The sequence below is a fragment of the Cercospora beticola genome, chromosome 9, assembly GCF_033473495.1.
Source record: "Cercospora beticola chromosome 9, complete sequence".
Taxonomy (NCBI): Eukaryota; Fungi; Ascomycota; class Dothideomycetes; order Mycosphaerellales; family Mycosphaerellaceae; genus Cercospora; species Cercospora beticola.
In genome coordinates this window covers 1310432-1327058 of record NC_088943.1, presented here as the reverse complement: position 1 = coordinate 1327058, position 16627 = coordinate 1310432, and the positions used below count along the sequence as shown (strand labels likewise).

General features: G+C 53.7%; 8 protein-coding genes across 8 annotated transcripts; 7 read left to right on the top strand and 1 right to left on the bottom strand.

The window, feature by feature from the left end:
* Positions 1-153: 153 nt before the first annotated feature.
* Positions 154-2703, top strand: RHO25_012759 (uncharacterized protein; the record flags this gene model as incomplete). Its single annotated transcript, XM_023604057.2, has 3 exons — positions 154-237; positions 335-383; positions 437-2703. 3 exons carry the CDS (start codon positions 154-156, stop codon positions 2701-2703), a joined length of 2400 nt encoding a protein of 799 aa, XP_023450297.1.
* A 93-nt stretch (positions 2704-2796) lies between these two features.
* Positions 2797-3964, bottom strand: RHO25_012758 (uncharacterized protein; the record flags this gene model as incomplete). The annotated part of the gene is made up of 2 exons (XM_023604056.2): positions 2797-2885; positions 2944-3964. 2 exons carry the CDS (start codon positions 3962-3964, stop codon positions 2797-2799), a joined length of 1110 nt encoding a protein of 369 aa, XP_023450298.2.
* Positions 3965-5360: 1396 nt separating this feature from the next.
* Positions 5361-5821, top strand: RHO25_012757 (uncharacterized protein; the record flags this gene model as incomplete). The annotated part of the gene is made up of 3 exons (XM_065603584.1): positions 5361-5364; positions 5414-5485; positions 5541-5821. The coding sequence occupies 3 exons, from the start codon at positions 5361-5363 to the stop codon at positions 5819-5821; spliced, it is 357 nt and encodes a 118-aa protein (XP_065459656.1).
* Positions 5822-6868: 1047 nt separating this feature from the next.
* Positions 6869-7895, top strand: RHO25_012756 (uncharacterized protein; the record flags this gene model as incomplete). The annotated part of the gene is made up of 4 exons (XM_023604055.1): positions 6869-7273; positions 7328-7427; positions 7481-7643; positions 7700-7895. 4 exons carry the CDS (start codon positions 6869-6871, stop codon positions 7893-7895), a joined length of 864 nt encoding a protein of 287 aa, XP_023450299.1.
* A 686-nt stretch (positions 7896-8581) lies between these two features.
* RHO25_012755 (uncharacterized protein) lies at positions 8582-9256 on the top strand (the record flags this gene model as incomplete). The annotated part of the gene is made up of 1 exon (XM_023604054.1): positions 8582-9256. One exon carries the CDS (start codon positions 8582-8584, stop codon positions 9254-9256), a length of 675 nt encoding a protein of 224 aa, XP_023449986.1.
* Positions 9257-9859: 603 nt separating this feature from the next.
* On the top strand, positions 9860-10816 carry RHO25_012754 (uncharacterized protein; the record flags this gene model as incomplete). The annotated part of the gene is made up of 1 exon (XM_023604053.2): positions 9860-10816. The coding sequence occupies one exon, from the start codon at positions 9860-9862 to the stop codon at positions 10814-10816; it is 957 nt and encodes a 318-aa protein (XP_023449985.1).
* A 2422-nt stretch (positions 10817-13238) lies between these two features.
* On the top strand, positions 13239-14006 carry RHO25_012753 (uncharacterized protein; the record flags this gene model as incomplete). The annotated part of the gene is made up of 1 exon (XM_023604052.2): positions 13239-14006. The coding sequence occupies one exon, from the start codon at positions 13239-13241 to the stop codon at positions 14004-14006; it is 768 nt and encodes a 255-aa protein (XP_023449982.1).
* Positions 14007-14934: 928 nt separating this feature from the next.
* On the top strand, positions 14935-16245 carry RHO25_012752 (uncharacterized protein; the record flags this gene model as incomplete). The annotated part of the gene is made up of 1 exon (XM_023604051.1): positions 14935-16245. One exon carries the CDS (start codon positions 14935-14937, stop codon positions 16243-16245), a length of 1311 nt encoding a protein of 436 aa, XP_023449981.1.
* Positions 16246-16627: the final 382 nt, after the last annotated feature.

Below are 16627 nucleotides of genomic sequence, written 5' to 3'. Positions count from 1 at the left end.
TCGACGAGCGCAGACACGCGTTCCGGACTCGAGGAGTGGCTCACCAGCGGCAGCACAGCACCGACAATGCATGCGATCCGCGGCGCGCGACTGGACCACGACCGCCTCCGCCGCAGCGGGCGAATGCGAAGCGCATCGGCGTAGTTCGCAGACATGCCACGACCGAAAAAGTCAGCCTCGGATGCAGAGCCTAAGAAGCGTTCGCGCACCGGCTGCTGGCCGTGCAAGGCGAGAAAAGTGAGTGCATATCGCGATGCTGCGCGCTAGATGTCCATATCAGCTTGTAGTAGTGGGACACCATTCTCAGGCACCTGAGCTCACATCGCGGCGGTAGGTGAAGTGTGATGAAGTCCGCCCGCAGTGTGCGAACTGCCAAAAGCACGGTGGGTAGTGCGGGCTGTCATCTTGCATTCTAGAGACTGACGGCCGTCGTCAGGCGAGACATGTGACTATAGCATCCGCCTCAACTGGGGAGGCAGGTCGAAAGGCGGCAGGGACGGCGCTTCATCAGAGAGTGGCAGCTTCACCTTCGTGACAACACCACATTCGTCTTCACAACAGGCCCCCGGCCTCGGTGGCGTCGGGCAAGAACATGTCTTCTCTGCCCAACATATTGCGACCGCTCCCAGACCAGTCCCATTGGTTCCTTACACCCTCTTCTCGGCATCAGATTCTGCGTCGCAAGCACAGCCTTCCGCCATTGATCCACGCCTGGAGTATAGTCAGCAGCAGCCCTATGGGTCTGCTATTCGGCCGGGCTCATCAGCTTCACAGCCCTTCGTGCCGCAACATGGCAGTCCTTCGCAGCAGCATGCACCTAACGAGCAACAGTCGCCAACCTCTGCTCCAGTGGGCGCGGGTGCGAGCCCAGAGGACTTCCACTGGTCGCCGCAGCACGGCGCCAAGCGACTGAAGCTGAACGGCACTTCCGCATCACGACCAAGCACCGCGCCCAGGTTCGCACCGTACACGCCTATGCAGCCGGACTTGTCGCCGGCATCGTATCAAATGCCACATACTCCCCACAGTATTGGCAGCATCGTCAACACGCCAGCCACACCGAGCTCCAGTCTGAATTCGGGCTCGCCCTATCCGCCGCATCCCGCAGCCCTCCAGGTGCAGGATCCACCTGATCTTCGCCGTCTGTCAGTGAAATCGTTGTTATCAGACCCTACCGAGGATGTCGATCGTCCAAAGGCCAAACGCAATGAAAGCCATGGGTATCGCATCTTTGGATATGATCACGGCTTGCCTGACCATGACGTGCCTCACAACGACGATCAGAATGTCATATTCCCGCGGTCGCCTGATTTGCGACGAACCAGCACCGCAGTCTCGGAAGCCAGCAATTCGAGCAACGATGTCGAGGCGAGTCAGATCGCATTCGAACCAGGAGGATATTACCAGAATCCGGTGCCCGTCAAAATCCCGCGCCGCTTTGATCCACTGCCCGACGAACTCACGAACAACCAGATGAACTTGCTATATTTTCATCACTTCATCAATCACACAGGCCGTGTCATGGTACCTCACGATTGTCCCGAAAATCCTTTCCGCGTAGTCCTCCCGCAGATGGCGGTACGAAACGCTCAACTCCTGCATCTACTCCTCGCATTTTCTGCTTCTCACAGAGCAAGATTGCTCGGCCACGCTGAGCCCGCGAACCGTATAGCTGGTTGGATGTCAGATGTGCTGCCTGCACTCCGGCAAGCTCTCGATGAACCTTCATCACCAGGCATGAATGACCCGACTGATCCCTCTTCGCTAGCCCCGCTCGCAGCTGCGATTACGCTGGCGAGTTTGGAGATTATCACACCGAACACCTCATCTATTCGAATTCCATGGCAACATCATCTGCAAATGGCGCGGCGTCTGATCATCGCTAAGGGTGGTCTACACCATCTTGCGCAAAAAGCAGACGGCGCTCGTGACAAGGCTATATTCTTTCTGTCCCGTTGGTTTGCGTACCTAGACGTGTTCGGCAGCTTGTCGAACAGACATCAGCAACCTCTCTTTGGAGCGTACCTCGAAGACGGAGGGGGACTGTGGCTAGTCAACCGCGATAACGAGGAAATCTACCAGATCGACTGCTTCTTTGGTTTCTCTGGGCGATGCATAGCACTGCTAGCTCAAGTCGCGGAACTTTCAGCACAATGCGACAGCCAGAGGATCGATCCTGTTACAAATCAAGTCAAGGCTGGCTGGAGTCCCACCTCGGAACTGAGACAGTCCGCTGAGGAGCTCAAGCAACGATTGAATGCGAGTGCGCGCATGGTGTTCCGAGGCTGCATGCACAGCAAGCCTGGGAGCCCCGATGCCGGCGACTCACATAATGATCAAGATGTGGCCGAGATATATGCAACAAATGAGGCGTACCACTGGGCTGGTAGAATTCATCTCGCTCGTCGCGTGCTCGCGTTGCCCTCTTCTGATCCGGAGGTGCAAGAATGTGTTGAGAATGTTCTTGAGTTGCTGCAAAGGATCAGAAGGGGAAGCTCTGCCGAATCATGTCTGCTGTTCCCAATGTTCAGTGCAGGCTGTGAAGCGCAACGAGAGGATCAGCGGCAAGCTTTCATGGCTCGCCTGGAAGCCGTGGAGGGTTGGGGCATGTCACATGTCGGGCACGCACGCCGCCTGATGCAGACTGTCTGGGACGAGAACAAACCTTGGGAGACTCTGGTGGATGGAGAGTTCCTCGCATAGGCATGCCGTTACGTTACGAAGAACCCGATTGAAACGACCGGATTGGTCTGCACATCTCAAAATTTCACACGTCTATCTCTGCTGATATCGCGTTTAGAACTTCGCACCAATGCTCTTCTCGTGCTCGATCTGCTCGTTGTCGACCACAATAATTGCTTTGCCCTTCAGCTTACCACCGTGCACTATGTGGCAGTCAGCATGTGCTTTGCAAGCGTTTGTTATGAACGGAGCTCGACTTACCTAGCTTGACCAGGTCGAAAATACTCTCCAAGCCATAGAACTTCTCGGTCGTCACGGTCACGCCGTGCTTTGCAATCACGTCCAGCATGCCCTTCGACTCCTCCGCACTTGAAATCAGAGATCCGATGATCCTGATATCTCGGAAGATGATCTCAGGAAATGGGATCTCGATGTTGTCCGGCTGGGCGATTTGTACCATCGTGCCGTGCATCTTCGTGGCTGCGCAGGCAATACCTGCGGCGTCTTTGTGGTCGGACAACGTGACACTGGCGTCTGCTCCCTGGCCCTTGGACACCGCCTGGACTTCTTTGACAACCGAATCTTTGCCTTTTCTCGCATCAACGACGACATCAGCGCCATAGTGCTTCGTCAACTCCAACCCTTCATCTCTGGCGTCCACTCCAATCACCTTCAAACCCAAAGCTTTCGCGAATTGCACGCCGAGGTGCCCCAACCCACCACCTGAGCCGACGAAACAAATCCACTCTCCTGACTTCAGTCCGCTCTTAAGCACACTCCTCCACACCGTCCTCCCAGCACAAGCCAGTGGCGCAGCACTCATAAAGCTCACCTCATCCGGCAACTTCGTCGTATTCCTCGAATCTGCTTTCACATAATCCGCAAAACACCCATTCGTCGTCACACCCACATGCCCCTCAATCTTCGTACAATACTGCTGCTGGTTCTCCGGTCCCAGACAGTCCCCACAGGAGCCACAAGGATGAAGAGGAAGTCCGACCATTACTCGATCTCCGACTTTGAAGCCTTTCTTGGAGGCTTCAGAGCCGACTTTCACGACTTTGCCACCTCCTTCGTGGGAAGCTGTTTGGGGGAGAGGAGCGCCGAAAATTCCTTGTGAGACCATGGAGTCTGTGTGGCAGTTTGATGCTACGGCGACTTTGACGAGGAGGTCGTGGTCTGAGAGGTTACTTGGAACGTCGACTTCTCGGATTTCGTAGGGTTTTTTGTATTCTACGACTTGGATCGCTTTCATTTTCTGGGGGATGTTTGGTTCAGACATATTGGCTGCTGCTGAGGGCTGATTGGTTGCTGTTTTCGATGGGTTTACTCGAAGAGGTAAGTGTTGGTTGGCAAATTGCACCTTGATGATTTGTGTCTGCAGGAGATCTTTGCTCAAGAGAATAGTAGAAAACTTCCAGGTCCGCGTGCACAAGTCAACCACGAGGAGGGGAGCTCCAAATGTTGTGTTACGCATGAAGATGTGGGTGACATCATTGAGCATTGGGAAACTGTCCAGACTGCACTTTGGACCCCACGTTGGGGCTTCACGACAACTCCAATATTTGGAGCTGAATGGACGCTAGACGTCAGGATAAGTCGCACAGAAGTACAAATGAAGCCATTTGGTCATGGCTCTTTGTGCTGTCTCGCAGCACTACAACACGGCCAGGACGCTGCCTGAGTTCAATCAAGATGCCGATCTGGAGACAACGAAAGGCAGGTATAGACGGGGGGTTGCATTCGATGCAAGATGTAAATGCTCTAAGTGGCTTTTATGTCCCGTGGATTATGCTACTTCGCTTGCAGAGACAAGAAAGCCAGCAAGTGTAAGGATTCGTCGTTGGAGTAACCACTTATGGGCCAATGTCGAGAGGATGCTAGACTATTCCAAGCTGCCACCGACTGGTGCTCTGCGCCGAAGCAAGACGGTCGCCCGATCGCGTTGTGTAACCAGTCATTTGGGACGAGGACGACTCAATGCCGGTACGAGCACCTTCGACTTCCGCCTATCTTTCTCCGAGGCTCAAGCATCGACTAAGAAAAAATTAATGGCGAGAGCTGCATGTTTTCCCACCATGTTTCAATTTGGACGAGTAGACTCCAGCACTGATCCCAGCTAATCAACATATCAGATGTACGGTAATGTACCTCTGGTCTGGCGATCGTTAAGGTGCGACAATGTGGGATTGTCCTTCTGCTGCATATGTTGCTCGTTAAAGAAGAACAGGAGCTAGGCCCATGGTTCAATTGCGCAACAAGACTATAGCCTGAAAATGGTGAACCAACATAGCTGTTAGCCTTTTAGGGCTCATTCGTGCTTTCGTATTCATCAAACGCTCAATACCATAGACATATAGCTAACAACCATTGCCGAAATCTTGGCGAGGCTACCATATATTGCCGCGCTCTTTCGTTGCCCCCCAACACGCGCGGATGCGGGCAATCATCGGGATGCTCGAGACGCACTAATGTTGTCCTTAAGCCGGAGCTCTTATCGCATTAATGTCCTGCTTGCAGTAAGGCCATTGCGGCGAGTGAATTTTCCTTCATGTTGCCAATGAACCGCTCAAATATATAGAGAGTCCAGTGTAGCATAAGTGACGGGTCGCTCGTGCTACCATCTGCTGTGGTCGATTGAACAAGTCTTCTACAATAGTACCAGCATAAGAGACAGAATGAGTAAGCATTGTAGGTGCCGTATCGTGCTCTCCTTACTGATGATAGTCAGGATTACTCCTAGCTGCAGCCCTTGTGGCCTCCCTACCTCTATCTTACGCTCGGGGCGACAATAAACCAGGGTGTAAGGCAGCCATTCGCCGACGGAAACCTTGCAAAACTAACAAAAGAGCTCCCAGACTTCGATTACACCTGCAGCGAAATCTGTGATTACCAAAAAGTCAAAGACTGGATCCAGCAAGCATGTAAAGGTATCGGCGGCGCATCAACTACAGAGGACTCACCTGGAGTGGACGAGAAAGGCAATAACATCGGAGGAACAGCTGTCTGCCTTTGTGCGAGAGGACAGACCAGCCCGCATGATTATACGATCGAGAAAGGTGGAGACTATCCTGCTGGGAAGGCTTCTCTTACGTTTGATGCTACGAAGGGGCACTATACTTGTCAGCGGTCGGGCTGATGTGCCCATGCTATTGAGGAATTGCTAGATTGCGAACTAGAACTCTGTCGTGCCAGGGACGTGGCAGTTGTGCGTGATGATCAATCATCAACTTGAGATGATTCGACCACTGCGGTCGTTGTGCATACATAGCTGGCCACATGCACAGCATTGCCTTTCATCACACTGTGAACAGTCACGCGACATCGCCTGCAGCTGTGCTCCACTGCCGAAATGCATAAATCCAGCATAACCACGGACCGCCTGTCGTCACACTAATGAGGACATTGGTGTCGATCCGGCATCAAGCCAATGGGGTAGTGATCGGAGGCACGTCTTCGGCTGCGAATTTCTCGGAAGTCTCGCAATAATGATCTGCTGCAGTCAGCAGAGACACTTGTTCATAGAGGATGGAGCTCTCCAAAGACATGATCAAGTCACTGCGATCGAATGCGCCCCATGACACCAGCGGCGTGCACGAGGATGCTTGAAAACGCCTCGCAGAAGCCATAACCGCGGCAAAGGCTGCCAAGCCATGTTTGCGGCGTCCCGTAAGGAGGAAGGCGGATTGCGGGGAAAGCTTCTTTGGCTTCTTTTGCAACGTCGACTCCTGCCTCTTGCCTGTGTCCATAACACAGAGTGGGATGTCGTATTGGCTGAGGTGCGCGCTGGCAGCGCGATAGGCGCATACAATCGATCGTGAACACCAGGCCCGTCTCACGTATGCGAGGAGCATACTGGTCGTGATCTCGCTGCACGTTGTCCTAGAATCCGCTATTCGAGCTGCATCCTGTGCGAATGCGATCGCCCTAGTGATCGACATGCATACTTCCTCAAGTCGAGTTTGCCGGCCTGGCAATATTGGGGAATAGCTAACCAGATTCATAGTCTCAATCTTTGAAGCGCGACCTTTGTGGAGGAGATGTGCGTCAGTCGAAGCTCGGTAAACGTGTCAATGGCCAGATAAAAAGAGCGGAATGCCCGCTTCCATCGCTTCGACTCAAGTTTGATCTTGTCGTGAGCCAGCTATTTCGTCCTGTCAGTAATCCAGTCGCCAATTTGCCCAACATGTCAGTCTCCAAGGATAGAGAAGATTTCGCGGACAGCCACGACCATGCCGCTGGATTGCCCACTCTCCAACAGGCGAGGACGGAAGGCTCCATCACCATTACTCCGGAGATGTTTGAGCGCATGTATCTGGCACCACAGAACAAGGTTTCTGGTGACCTGCGCCAGATCATAGGCAATCCAACGCCTTTGGGTCTCGGTGGTTTCCTTGTTGCATACTGTCCCATCATCTTCTCCCTCCTGGGCTGGAGAGGCTACACGGGCAATGGCGCTGCGACTGTCGGTACCTATTACTTCAGCGGAGGCCTGCTGGCCATCATCGCCTGCATCTTCGAACTCATCCTCGGAAACACCTTTCCAGCTACTTTTTTCGGCGTGTTTGGCGGCTACTTCTTGTCGTTTGGAGTATGTATCGATCGCAGAATCTTGTTCCTCACCTTCTCGCTGACAAGTCTGTAGGCAACGCTCACTCCATCTTTCGCTGCTTTTCTCGCGTATGCGCCAGATCCAACCAACCCTGCAAGTGGTGCTGAAGCGCCGCCATTCCTCTCTGGTTTGGGTAAGCGCAAGAGACTTCCGCGATCCGACGATAGAAGTTGACGATTGTTACAGCATTCTGGAATTTGATGATGGCCATCTTCACGATTTACTGCACGATCTGTGCACTGCGTGTCAACATCCTGTTCTGCGCGGCGTTCTTCTTCCTCTTCCTGACATTTATCCTGATCTCCGCGAGCTACTGGACTGTCACAGAGGCGGGCAAGCAGATGATCGGGTATGTGAAATGCGCCGACCTAAGTTATCGATGTCGACGCTGACTTTCTTGCGTAGCCACCAGCTTCAGATTGCCGGCGCTTCGTGCGGATTCGTGGTCATGATCATTGGCTGGTACCTTTTGCTCGCTCTGATGCTCACCACCGTCGATTTCCCGTTCAACTTGCCAGTGGGCGACCTCAGCCACATCGTTCCAAGCGGCACAGAGCTCGCGAAGAAGAAGAGAAAGGCAGATCTTGAGAAGGGAGAGTAGATAAAGCACCGCGAAAGACGGATGACAGTTCGCAAACGTGCAAAAGATCACGTTGCCTAAATGCGAAGAGACGAGGGCAACTTGTTAGAACCAGTTAGCTCATGGACAGTAGCGATGATCGCAATAGCTGTAACGATGTTCACGATCAAGTCAATGCATGTTCTGTTCTGTGTCTCGGTCAAACAATGTGGTGCCTAATGTCGTTCGCAGCAGGTGCCTGCGTATGGACCGGGCCTTTCTCATTGGCTTCGTGGCGCACGAGTTTGGTGACGGTTGAGGATGAGCCGTGAACACATGTCTGGAACTCCGGCACCTGAGTGGAAGCAGTGGCGGGGCGCTATCCTTCACTTGAAGATGGTAGCTGTCCTTCTGCTCCTGAAAGTGGCGAAAAGGCGGTGCCGCGTTTTGTGAGGATCCGAATGGAGTTCTCTCGATTCGTTGGCGCTGTGCCACAGAGACCGTCTGGTATACGGCTGGAATCCGGCGATGTTTTTGCCATGTGATCACGGCTTCTCGCAAAATCTGTAGGTCAGCAAAGTGAGCAAGTGAAGTGAGGGCTCCACGGGCGAGTGAACATCAGTGACCGGTGCTCGTGACCTACGTTCATTTGACACTTCTTTGAACAGCTCTCGACACACATTACCTTCGTCGCTTGACACACTGTGGCAAGAGAGCCACATCATACCATGCCTTGGCCATTCGACAAGGAGCCTACCGAGGAAGAAGTCGCTCGCTGGCGACGCGAGTTCGAAGCCGCCCGCTCGTTCGAAGATGCAGACGACGAAATGTACGCCTTCCGCCCACTGGAGCAGCCGAACGCACAGAATGCTGCGAGAGTCATCAGCAGAAACCCGTTCTCTCGTGTCACGGCCGTGCAGAAGTGGGAGGAGCCGGCACGTACTGCAGTACCGCCTCGCCAATCGAAGCAGTCGATGCCACAGTACTACGTGGGTCCGAATATGCAGCCAGATGCTCAATGTCCACTGACCACCGCGCAGGATCCTATAAAGCACGATTATTTGCATCCCGTGAATGCAGCTCGAGGGGCGAAGCCGGGTCCATCTGCAACCAGCGCCAGAATAGGCACCGGCATGCAGCACTCGTGGTCGATGGCAGCAGAGCAGCGCAACGCTGTGTACAGCTTCGAGTCCGAAGATGATGGGTTCGAGACGGAGCTCACGCCCAAGAAGGACACCGTCCAGCAGTCCTACCAGCCAAATTCGTCGAGAGAGTATGCTCATCGCGACGCTTGTGGAGGAGATGGTCTCGACATTCCCCAGCAACCCGAGGCTGCACAGCCTGGTCGCAACGGCATCCTGTGGAAGGGGAGCTTCGGCGGCAACTTCACGGGCGGCAGTTGAGACGCGCTCTCGAACAATCGATGTCCTTCTGGAGCGAGCGAAGTGAGGACGAGCCGGTTTTTGGATTGCAGGCGCGTCGCGACAGAAGATCGCGTCTTGACACGGCTGACGAGCGTTTGCGCGACGCGACGCGGTGGTCGAACTTGTGGCTGATTTGCATGAGGAGGCGCCCGATCTGCACGTGGAAGCAGTCCCTATTCGCACTCAGAGAGCGGAAGCTAAGGGCAGGCTCACATCCTGGTTACACAAAAGTACGAATGCGGATGGCGTTTGGAGATCGATATCGTGGACGTGGCCGAGGAGGGAAGTGAAGTCGAACGAGAGTCGAGCAAGTACAGTATTCCAATGCCACTCGAAGTGTTTCCTCCAATCCTTGTGCCTGATTTCATGCCTGTCGTATTATCCGTGGTCTTCCAGCATCGCTCGTGGAACATGCTGGAGGGGTATTGTCGTCCCGAGCGCCGCGGAGGAGGTGCGATGGGGAATGAACAGCGGAGCGGAGTGGAGTTCGGCCCAGAAGTGGTGGGACAGCGCCATGACATCACCAAACTCACCCCTCCATTCCGCTCCGCCATCACCAAAGTCTCCTCCCACCGCACCGCCATGGCAGCAACATCGCCCCCGGCCAGCTGCACTCCTGGGAGACTGCACTATGTGCCGCCCAACGTCTCCGCCTTCGAGCCTTCGAAAGCTCTCGCATCGTCGGCGCAGAACATCAACACACTATTATGGATTGGCGGCATGTTCGACACTGCCGGCTCCGTAGCCTATCCATTCCTCCTCGCTCAGGCGCTTGGTCCCAATTGGAGCCTCCTCACCGCTACCCTCTCCTCCTCCGGCCACTCTTGGGGAACGAGCAGTATCGCTCGTGATGCGGACGACGTTGCCAAGATCGTCACGTACGTGAAGCAGCAGCGTCCGAATGGCAAGGTGATCATCATGGGTCACAGCACCGGTTGCCAGGACTGCATGGAGTATGTCGTGGGCAAAGGTGCAGAGAAGCGACCGCAAGTGAACGGCGTGATCTTGCAGGCTCCCGTCTCAGATCGCGAGGCCCTCGAGGATCAGCTTCCGCAGACATTCAAGCACGAAGCCGACCAGCTTGCGTTACAAATGTGCCGGGAAGGCCGTGAGAAAGATGTGATGCCCTATCGCCTCAGCAAGAATGTGTATGGCAGGCTGGGCATCACCGCGCGGAGATGGGTCGACGTTTCTTCCCCGGGGCCAAACCATGATGGAGCCGACGACTACTTCTCATCCGACCTCTCCGACGAGCGACTGAAGGGAACATTCGGCCAGTTGTCTCCGCACACGCCACTGCTGATCGTATACAGCGGGAATGATGAGAGCGTCCCGAAGACGGTGGACAAGCAGAAGTTGGTGCAAAAGTGGGCAGACATTGTGCGGGTTGGAGGAGGAGCGGTCGACCAAAGTACTGGCGTGGTGAAAGGCGCGAGCCACAACTATAATGGCGATCCTGAGGAAGTCGTGCAAGACTTGATCACCAGAGTCGTAGGCTTCGTGAGCCGTCTCGATTCTGGTACTGGACCTAGAATCTGACCTGGTTCGCACGCTGCTCACCTCGTATTCCGTTCGTCGAGTGTATATCGATGTTCGTTGAACCAGCGCAACGCCTTCACAGCTCTTGTCATTTCTGGTATTCCTCACATTCGGTTTGTTCATACTGCTGTGTCCGCCTACCGGCGGCCAAGATGCAGGTGGGTCAGGCCAGGCTAGAAGCTGTCCGTTCCACCGATACCCGAGACAAGGGTGCAGTCTCGCCTGCTACACTGCTACAGGACCATAAGCACTAGAACATGGTCGAACGCAGCGTCTTCCCCTTTATCATTTACTGGCGTCTGGGAACCCCTTTGTGACAATGGCGAGAACTGTTCCAGTACTCGGCGAGCTTCTGTTGTGCACTTCTGGCAACCGAATAGGCATGGGATGAGGTCTGGAATTGCAGGCTTCCGTGCACATCTGAAGCGATTCCGCGTACTGGGTTCAACGATGGGAGAGACTGAAGCGCTCAGTGCGTGTCGTCTTCATTCAACGCCACCAGCCATGCGATCGTTCCGCGGATACCGCGTGGTTTCGTCGCCAACATGCCCGCGCAGATCCAGCACTGGAGCGATGATGAGGTCTACTCTCATATGCGGCAATGCCCATCAGGAGCAACACACCTGTAATTCTCGCTCTGAGACAGAATACGATCCGTGACGCGTACGACGACGACAGACAACAATCTCAACTTCAGCTGAGGTGGCCAGTCCGTCACCGTTGTTGGCGCGGCGGCGGCGGTTACACACTCCCATCATGGCGCTTCTCACATGATTGCTCATGCCCGCTAAGTGACCTGGAAGGCGGCTCGAGCCCAATTGTGGCAACGACATTGGAAGGACCTCTTCCTGGTTGATGGGCTGGCGACAGACTGGCGTATTGCATTCCGAGAACGCCGCACCGAGATGCGCAATACAGTATGCTCAGTACTGATGATCCGTGACACGAGCTCAAAGACCTCACCTGAAGGCGTCTAGATCAAGATCCCGGACAATTCAGGACCATCACAGCACGTATGATCTTGTACTTGTTTCTGTGACTTGATGTGATTCGGAGTGAGCATCGTGCGCGGTTCGGATTCAACTCCTGCGCGCACAACGCAAATTGCCGTTGCTTTACGAACATGGTTCTTCCATTGCTTGGAACCGTCGCATATCATGGTAGTCCGGGTTATTGCAACCGCATGCTCTCGGATACTGACAAGCAGAGGATGTAGTCAACAGCTCTTGAGTCCACTATAACTTGGTATCCGATTTGTATACTGCCTCGGTGTCCACCTCAAGAGAGGCAAAGCTTGTAATACATCGCCGCAGAGCCTCAATGGAGCAAATGGCATGTGCGATCGATTGGAGACTATTTCCAAGATAGGGCAGACCGCAAAAGTGTACCTGGTAGCCTGAGCCCTAGCCGACTCGTAAGGGCAAGCCTACTTTTCTTGAGCGACCCCAGGAAGCTCATTAAAAGGAGCCATAAATATCTGGGGCGGCATTTCTACACGAGCTTCGAAGATGGCTTGCCAGGAGAGAAACGTGTGTCCGTCCAGGTCCGAGGATTAATCTTTGGCGAGCTAGGATGAGCCTGGTGTTGCGCCCCTAGGATACTGCCAAGCTATTGTATGCAGGAGCCGCACGTGGCTCTCTCATGGATCGGTATCTCCTGAATTGCCTCGTGAGCATGAATGAGCGGTCGGCCGCTGGAATCCGCTCTTGAGAGATCGCAATGTGGACAGTGGCTCTCATGGACCGACAGGTCGCGAAACGATGGACTGGGCACAATAAGCAGTATGGTGCTGATGACCAAACGCTGAAGTTCGCAGAACTACAAGGATCTCGCCCATACCCCAGTCTCCAGCCAGCATCCCTTGATCTGTCACCCATGGAGTGCCGAGAGGAGCAACATACCTTGTCCGCAGTCTGCTTTTCTCTCCCTCTGAATTTACCAAAACTCGTCACGCAACGCCGGCAAAGTGTGTGTCTAGAAAGTACGTTCAGTCTACCACAGCTTCAGTCGTTACCGCCAGGATCAACACCACCTTACGCCATCGTGAACGTTGACGACAGCGTCGCAAAGCAAAAACATCTCAACAGCTAAGCAGCTAAGCAACGATAGCGACATTGACCCGAGACCGGAAGGTACGCAGTCACACTAGACCCAGGCTACGCAACTCTGGGACGAGCTAACCTCGAGGTAGAATCGGCACGATTTCAACGTGAAGAGGAGCCAGATGAGCGCTTGAGCCGTTGGGTAGAAGAATAAAACCAGGTACGCCGCACACTTCAACATAGAACGACAGAACCAACCGCTGAGCACTCTCTAGTCACTCCTTTGCTAGTCACTCGCTACAACCACACTCATTTGAACGCATCCACGCAGCAACAGCTCAACAACACCACCGTTTCGCACGAAATCCATCTCAGACAAAATGAAGTCCTACATTTTCGCAGCCACCGCGCTCGTCAGCGCCGTCGCTAACGGAGCCGTGATTCGACGTGAGGAAGACTGCGATGAACCAAAGGCGCCGACCTACGGCAGCTCTTCCCACCACGGTACTAATCAGACATCAGGCCAAGGATCGAACGGCACTCTGCCTTGCGGTGCCACCAGCTCCACCACCTACACTGTGGTCGCTGGCGACACTCTGACCACCATCTCCACCGCCACCGGCGCCGGTATCTGCGACATTGCTTCTGCTAGCAACGTCGCCAATGTCAACCTCATCACTCCTGGCCAGGTCTTGACCATCCCACAAGGCTGCACCCTTCCTATCGACAACACCACTTGCATCGCCACCCCAGACATTCCAGCCACCGAGACTTGCGTTGCTGGTCTTCCAAGCACCTACACCATTGTCAGCGGCGACACCCTCACCGCAATCGCCAAGGACTTCAACATCACCCTCGACTCTCTCATTGGTGCCAACACTCAGATCGCCAACCCAGACGCCATCTCCGTCGGCCAGGTCATCAACGTCCCAGTCTGCCCCAACAGCCAGTGCGCCACTGTCGGTACCTACACCATCGTCTCTGGTGATCTCTTCGTCGACTTGGCCGCCACCTACAAGACTACCATTGGTCAGATCAAGGCTCTCAACCCAACTGTCAACGCCACTGCTATCCCTGTTGGCCAGCAGATCATCCTGCCACAGAACTGCGCCAACGTCACCAGCACTGCTGCCCCTGCTACCTTTTAAGCGGTTCCTTCGCGCGTTCCTCTCTGATTAGGTCTCTTGATGGAGCTTGCTACCGGACCAGATTGGTCACTTTTCGACAGCATGCGGAATGAGGTTGGCTGGACTGGCAGCGGCACTTGCACCTTCGGCAAGCCGGAGTACGAGTACGATAGACTGAAGAGGAGATGGAAATGGAATTGCTGGATTTGGTCATTCTTGGATTCGCAAGGAGATGTAAATCTATGTACACGGATATCGAAATGCATTGGCATGAACTTCAGCTGACAAATTTTGATTGCGCCTTCCATGATAATTTGTTCTCCGACGCCGTCACATCGCAGCAAGCGAGAAGCGGCTTCCTTCATTGCCACGAGCTGAATGTCATCTTGTCTCGCCACCCACGACGTCTCTCACGACAACAGTCTCTGTAACTTTTCTCAGAAGTCCACTGACTGTAAGTTTTTGCGAAAGATCAACCAACGTTAGCAGCAGCTAAACTTGGTGCGTGAAAGAGTCAATCAAAACAGTAAAAATTGACTCGTTCTAGGCATACCATTTCGCAAGTCGTGAAAAGTGTCACTGAAGTCAAGACTAGTCGTGAGAGGCGTTTGTTTCGATCGATGTAGATCGAGTTGACTCACCGTCACGAGTGCAGGATCGCAGGAGTAGGACGTGAAAGGATTCTGTGACTTCGCACCTTCGGGTTGCCCGAATCTCTCGGGCCCGACAACGACCGAGACAACCTTAAGGCAGCAGCACGCTCTTACGCCATAGACAACCTGTTCCTGACGGGAATTTGGTTTGTATATGTCAAGCCTTTGGCAAGTAAGCAGGTTGTGAAGCTTAACACTCTTGGACCTTTCCCCTCATCACATTCAAGATTGAACTATTTGCTACTGTTAACGCATCTTTTGTATACCTTATAATCCAATCCTCGAACTTAACCGCAATGACATCTCTAAAAGTCCTCATCAGCGGCGGCGGAGTAGCTGGCACCTCTCTCGCATTCTGGTTAACCAAACTCGGTCACAATGTCACAGTCGTAGAACACTTCCCAAGTCTACGAACAACAGGCTTGCAAATCGACGTACGAGATCAAGGCATCGAAGTCCTACGTCGTATGGGACTCGAAGAAGCTTTCCGAGAACACGCCGCTCCCGAAGAAGGCATGCAATTCATCGACGCCAAAGGTTGCAAGAGAGTTTATATGGCTGCCAACAAGACTGGAAAAGGATCTCAGACTTTCACGTCTGAATTTGAGATTATGCGAGGGGATCTTTGTCGGCTTATACATGATGCGACTAGTGGGGCGAAGTATGTGTTTGGGACTTCTGTTCTGAGTTATGAAGAGACGGGAGTTGGTGTGGATGTGGTGTTCAAGGATGGCAAGACCGAGAATTTCGATTTGATGATTGGTGCTGACGGTGTTTGGTCTTCGACTCGGAAGATGATGTTGGGGAAAGAAGGTGCTGCTGCGGTCTGGCACTCAATTCATGAGGCAGCGGCTTATTTGACGATCCACGACCCTATCGAAACAGGCGGGACGTACGATGCGGACTTTTATATCGCTCCCGATAAGCGCTCCATACTGGTGCGAAGGCACAGCCCGACAACCAAGCAACTTTACCTGCTCCTCAACAGAGACGACGAACGATTACAGAGAGTGAAACGAGCAGATGTCGATGCTGAGAAGGCTGCCTTTGCTGAAATCTTTGCTGATGCCGGCTGGAAAGCTCCAGAACTGCTCAAGGCAATGCAGCAATCTGACGACTTTTACTGCGAGCGACTCGGTATGGTAAAGATGGATCCGTGGTCCCAAGGACATGTGGGTCTTTTGGGAGATGCAGGCTACGCTCCTGGAGGATCCGGTATGGGAACGACATGTGCCATGGTTGGCGCATATGTACTCGCCGGCGAGATAAGCAAGTACTGTCGATCGATTCCGTCTGAGAACGACTCGGACCAAGAGCACGTGCGCGAGAAGATTCCAAATGCCTTGAAGGCATACGACCTGACGTTTCGACCGTTCATGGATATAATACAAAAGGGTGCTGAAGGATCCATAGTATCCTGGTTGCTGCCGACGAGTCCGTTGGGTATCGAGATCTTCCACCTCATTGCTGAGGTATTCATGTGGCTGAAGATTGGCACTATCTTGCAATTTTTCATGGTCAAGACGGAGGAGAAGTGGAACTTGCCGGAATATGAGGCGCTGCGAGAAGTCGAGGCTAGGATTCGGGAGAACGAGAAGCAGTCGTGAACCAGAGCGGAGGCGCAAAAGCCGGAATTCCTTGTATCAGTAGTCGGGATGGCTAGCCTGCTCAACCAATTCGAACATCAGCTGTGCATTCTCCTGTACATGCATTTGTCGCCGTCTGCTCTTGCCTGCTGTGGCTAGGTCACATCACCTTTCTGCTTGCGGATGAAGTGAAATCCTCCAAGCTCTGGCCTAGAGTCAAGGCAGATTTGTGGTTTGTGATGGTGCCCCGGGTGTTCGATGTTCCAGAGACTTGGTAAAACTCCAAGATGATCTTGCAATAGCCGCAGGACTTTTCTCCTCCTTGTGTCAGCCTCAGTCGCTGGTCCCCAGCTCACTCATGGCTCTTCACATTCGAGATTGCCTTCCCTTCCATCGCTTGCCC